Source organism: Dipodomys ordii, unplaced genomic scaffold (genome assembly GCF_000151885.1).
Source record: "Dipodomys ordii isolate 6190 unplaced genomic scaffold, Dord_2.0 Scaffold204, whole genome shotgun sequence".
In the NCBI taxonomy this organism is placed as follows: domain Eukaryota; kingdom Metazoa; phylum Chordata; class Mammalia; order Rodentia; family Heteromyidae; genus Dipodomys; species Dipodomys ordii.
Genome location: NW_012267420.1, coordinates 1,611,656 through 1,616,229, shown reverse-complemented (window position 1 = coordinate 1,616,229; position 4,574 = coordinate 1,611,656). Strand labels below are relative to the sequence as shown.

General features: G+C 42.5%; 1 protein-coding gene across 1 annotated transcript in view; it reads right to left on the bottom strand.

Annotated features, from left to right (window-relative positions):
* Serinc1 (serine incorporator 1) overlaps positions 1-354 on the bottom strand; it is a 21,518-nt gene extending 21,164 nt beyond the window's left edge. Inside the window, exon 1 of the mRNA XM_013035111.1 lies at positions 234-354. Coding sequence (XP_012890565.1) covers positions 234-272 — 39 coding nt within the window. The 5' untranslated portion in view covers positions 273-354. The remainder of the gene's footprint in view (positions 1-233) is intronic.
* Between the last annotated feature and the right edge of the window lie 4,220 nt (positions 355-4,574).

Below are 4,574 nucleotides of genomic sequence, written 5' to 3'. Positions count from 1 at the left end.
CTCACCCCCACAACCCCCCCCACTCACGGCCGACACACCCTTCACTCCCGGCGGAGTCCCACCCCGAGGCGGGTCGGAGCGAGCCGTGCGGAGCTGGGGAGAAGCGGGGCCCGCAGGGAGCCGGTGGGAGGCAGCTCGCCCCCGCCGGCCTTCCCGCGGCCCGGCTCCGGCCTCCCTCTCCAGTCCCCCCACGCTCAGCGCCCGCGACCCCAGGAAGGTTTCTTCCTCCTTACCCAGCTTGCCACGGAGCAGAGCCCCAGGACGCTCCCCATCTTCACGACGTCGCGGGAGCGGCGGGCGCCGACAAGATGGAGACGGCCTCCTCCTGGCTTTTCCCAGCTTATTTACTATCTGGAAGGCACTTCCGGCGCAGCGCGCAGCCGCCCGCCTTCGCCCCGCCCCTCCACGCGTCACTTCCGCCAGGGGTGGGTGGGACCCGGAGCCCCGAGCCCTCGCGGCCGGGGGTGTTGGCTTGGGCTGACGGCCTGTGTCTTCCAGCCGAGTTCCTCACCGACTCTGGTCCAGACTCGGGCTGACCCTGCCGGCCACCTTCAGAAAACAATAGGAGGAAAACCCCACCTCTTCTTCCCGTGTTCCTGAGTGTCCGCGTTCGCGGGCACAGACTGCGGTGGCGCTCGGCCCATCCAGGGCCTTCTTGGCTCCGCGTCCACTAATGTCCCCTCGGTTCCCCTCCGTCGTCCCCTGCTCCGTCCTTCCCCCATTTCCGTGCTCAGCCCGTTAACGGGAGACAGTTCTCCCGGAAAGTCTGTGTGTCACCTGGACGCTGCAGGACTGCTCCCGCTTCTGCTGGCTGTTGATGCGCACTTTAACCTTTGTCCTGGTAAGGGACAGATGAAATTCGGACCTTCAGAAATTAAGCAGCCAAGTGTTCATTATAAAGACGCTGTTGACCGTCCTTAGCGGGTAGTTGCTTGGGTGACACTACGTTCCCTCAGGGAATGGATCCATCTGAAAGTTCCCGGTTTTATGTAATGATTGATCGGCCTTTGAAAACATCGTGGGAGAGTTTGACACACGGGAATGATTCCAACTTGGAATCGTTATTGCTACAGCTAATAATATGGAAATGTCTCACAAAATCCACGAAAACTGCCTGCGCAGGGCTGGAAGGTGGCTTCGTGGTAGAGTGCTTGCCCTGCATGCATCCAGCCCTGGATTCAATTCCCCAGCACCCCATGAACAGGAAAAGCTGGAAGTGGTGCTGTGGCTCAAGTGGTAGAGTGCTAGCCTTGAACAAAAGAAGCTAGGGACAGTGCCCAGACCCTTAGTTCAAGCCCCAGGACTGGCAAAAACAAAAACAAAAAAGACAAAAAAAAAAAAAAAACAACCCTGCATGCACCAGATGAAATAACATGAAAGCAATCTAGGAGGGCTGCAATCATTAGCTGATAGGCCACAGAAAAGGAAGGAATGGTATTGGATAAAATGATATTTGTTTGTTAGAACATCTTGAAAATCGGAAGTAGGATACAAAATTTCAAGTAATTTGCATTGAAGTGAATGTTGAAGACAGGATTGAAGAAGACAAGCAGAAATGTAGAGTTAGAGAAGCCCTGAATTCCACATAAGATACTGTATTCCACATACATACTGTAATCATCAGGGGAAAAACTTAAATTCGTTTGTACCTTCTGACTTTGGTTGTTGTGTCATTTTATTGTACCCTTTTCTCCAAGATCTGTATTTTTTTTTGCGGGTGGGGCTTGAACTCTGGGCCTCGGCGCTGTCCCTCAGCTCTTCAGCTCAAGGCTAGCGCTCTATCTCTTGAGCCACAGCACCACTTCCGGCTCTTCTCTTTTTTCTTATGTGGTGCTAAGGAATCAAACCCAGGGCCTCATGCATGCAAGGCAAGTGCTCTACCACTGATCCACCTTCCCAGCCCCAGAGTAATATCTTAATCATAAAGATCTTGATATCTATGCACAGTTTGTTTAATCACAAACCCTTGTGAAGACATTTTGTACATTTTTCAATTATTTGCTATCAGGAGAGCATCTGCCAAAGTAAACTAAAATGAAGAGGCTATGTAGGATTGTCCAGTTCCACATTTTTCATTCCCATAAGGTAATTCGTCTGAATGTTTAATGTCACTTAAAGGTACTATCTCAAAAAGCTAAGTGTATACTACCACAAAACTAAACCTGTTTAAAATATAATATTTTAGAAGCATTAAACAGAGAAGCATTTAGAAGCATTAAATGTTATAACCATGAACTTTTCATTGTCCTCAGGAAATAAAATTGTTCCTGATTGCATTAGTCCTCCACTCCTATAAGAAGTAATGATAGTGAGTTAGTTAATGTTAAGGACCTAGACCACAACAATCTATACTACGATACCTTGTATTGACTGACCACACATTCCAAGTTCCTTCCATTTTTTTCCAATTAATCCTTTCTCTACAGTGAATTGATGGGTATACATATTTGTGCATTTAAATCAGCCACATTTAAAATATTAAAAAGTGTTACACTAACCTATAAATATGCACAATTCTTATGTTGTATACATTTTAAAAATACAGACTTACGAAGCTTATCCTGGTAATAGTAAACAAATTAATATAGAAGTTTTATGAAATTCAGTATTAATGTCATCCCCAGTACAATATGTACAAAATTTGTATTTATATAATGGAATAAGTTACTCTGAAATACAAACATGTTAGCTCTCCATCATTTAAGTGTTGTGAGAATATTGATAATAATTTTGCTTTTAGAATATATTTGCATGGTAGTAAAACCATATCTTGACATAAAGGAAAAGAGAAGTGTATACCATGTTGCTCCTTCTGTAATTCCTTTCCATAATCTATAAGAATAATGGTTTGGAATTTTGTTCATCATATAAAAAATTTCCTCTTTCACATGGAGGAAATATGTCTCCACCACAGTTGACTATAATTCAGCATGCTCTCAGTCCTATCTTACCTATATACAATTTTCTATATAACTTCAAAGTTAATTGTTTTAATGTACCTTGGGCAGGAAAAAATACAGCAGACCTTGAAGAAAACAATCAGCTCACATTCTTCTGAAAGTTACAAATTACACTGTGATCACAGAAACTGAGACAAAGGGTGAACCAATGCAACAGTGATACTGGGCACTATTCTGGAAATGAATTTTACAACTTGAAGGGGTGGATAGTAGGGGGAAGAGAAAGCAGGAAAAATAAACAGGGAAGGGTAACATTGTTTGAAAAGAAAAGTACTCATTGCCTTATGTAACTGTAACCCTTCTGTACTTCATTTTTACAATAAAATAAAATTTATAAAAAAATTACACTGTATATTTACTTTGTCCTCAGTAAATTAACACTGAAACCAATGCCATCTAAATAAATAAACTGAATTTGTAGATACTTTCAATTGTATAATAGAAGGAGAGAAAGGACATACGAATATGTCATGACTTTTATCCCCAAATAATTAAATCCTAATTGTAAACATTTGACATTTTAACCAAATTCTTAAATACTTAACTACATTTCCTGTAAAACAACCTAGAAATTAGAACACTGACCCATAGGGGTCAGTATAAACTTAAAATTGGAAGAGACCATCTCTTACTTTGTCAGTGAGTTCATACTTCGATCTTTTAAACATAATAAAAAATTCTCCATAATTATTTTATTTTCTTAGTTGTAGCAAATACCTAGTGTTCTTTTCAAATAGATAATATTTTGCTGAAGACTATACAAATAGTTTCTTTGATAACCAGATATATTATCCTAGTGAAGTAAATGTTGCAAGAATATATTTCATACAGAATATACAGAAGTTTGGGGAAAAAGTAAACCTTCACCCTATAAACAACCAAGTAGTTAGAGAGTCCAAACATGTTTCTAAGGTGGAAATACTATTTTATAAGCATTTTGAGACGGTAGTGATGACTTGAAAAAGTACTAACAGTTCCCTAAAACACTATGCATCTTTGAGCTGAAAGCTAAAATGCATAAGAATTACTGACCTTACATAAGATTCCATAAAAATATAATGGAGAACACAAGGTATTCACCAAAAAATATGCTTTATTATGTTATAGAAAGAAACCAATGCAGGCTGGGAAGGTGGCTCAGTGGTAGAGTGCTTGCCTTGCATGTATGAGGCCCTGGGTTTGATTCCTCAGCACCACATAAACAGAAAAGGCCGGAAGTGGCACTGTGGCTCAACTGGTAGAGCTCTCGTCTTGAGCTGAAGAGCTGAGGGACAGCGCCTAGACCCAGAGTTCAGGTTCACGACAGGCAAAAAAAAAAAAAAAAAAAAAGAAAGAAACCAATCCTACTGCTTTGGTGTTCACCACATTTTTTGACTCTTATAATTATGTTAGCCAGGTGCTGGTGGCTCACGCCTGTAATCCAAGCTACTCAGGAGGCTGAGATCTGAGGATTACGGTTCAAAGCCAGCCCAGGCAGGAAAGTCGGTGAGACTCTGATCTCCAATAAAACACTAGAAAACTGGAAGTGGTGCTGTGGCTCAAGTGGTAAAGCTTTCGCCTTGAGCTGAAGAGCTGAGGGATAGCGCCCAAGCCCAGAGTTCAAGCTGCACAACC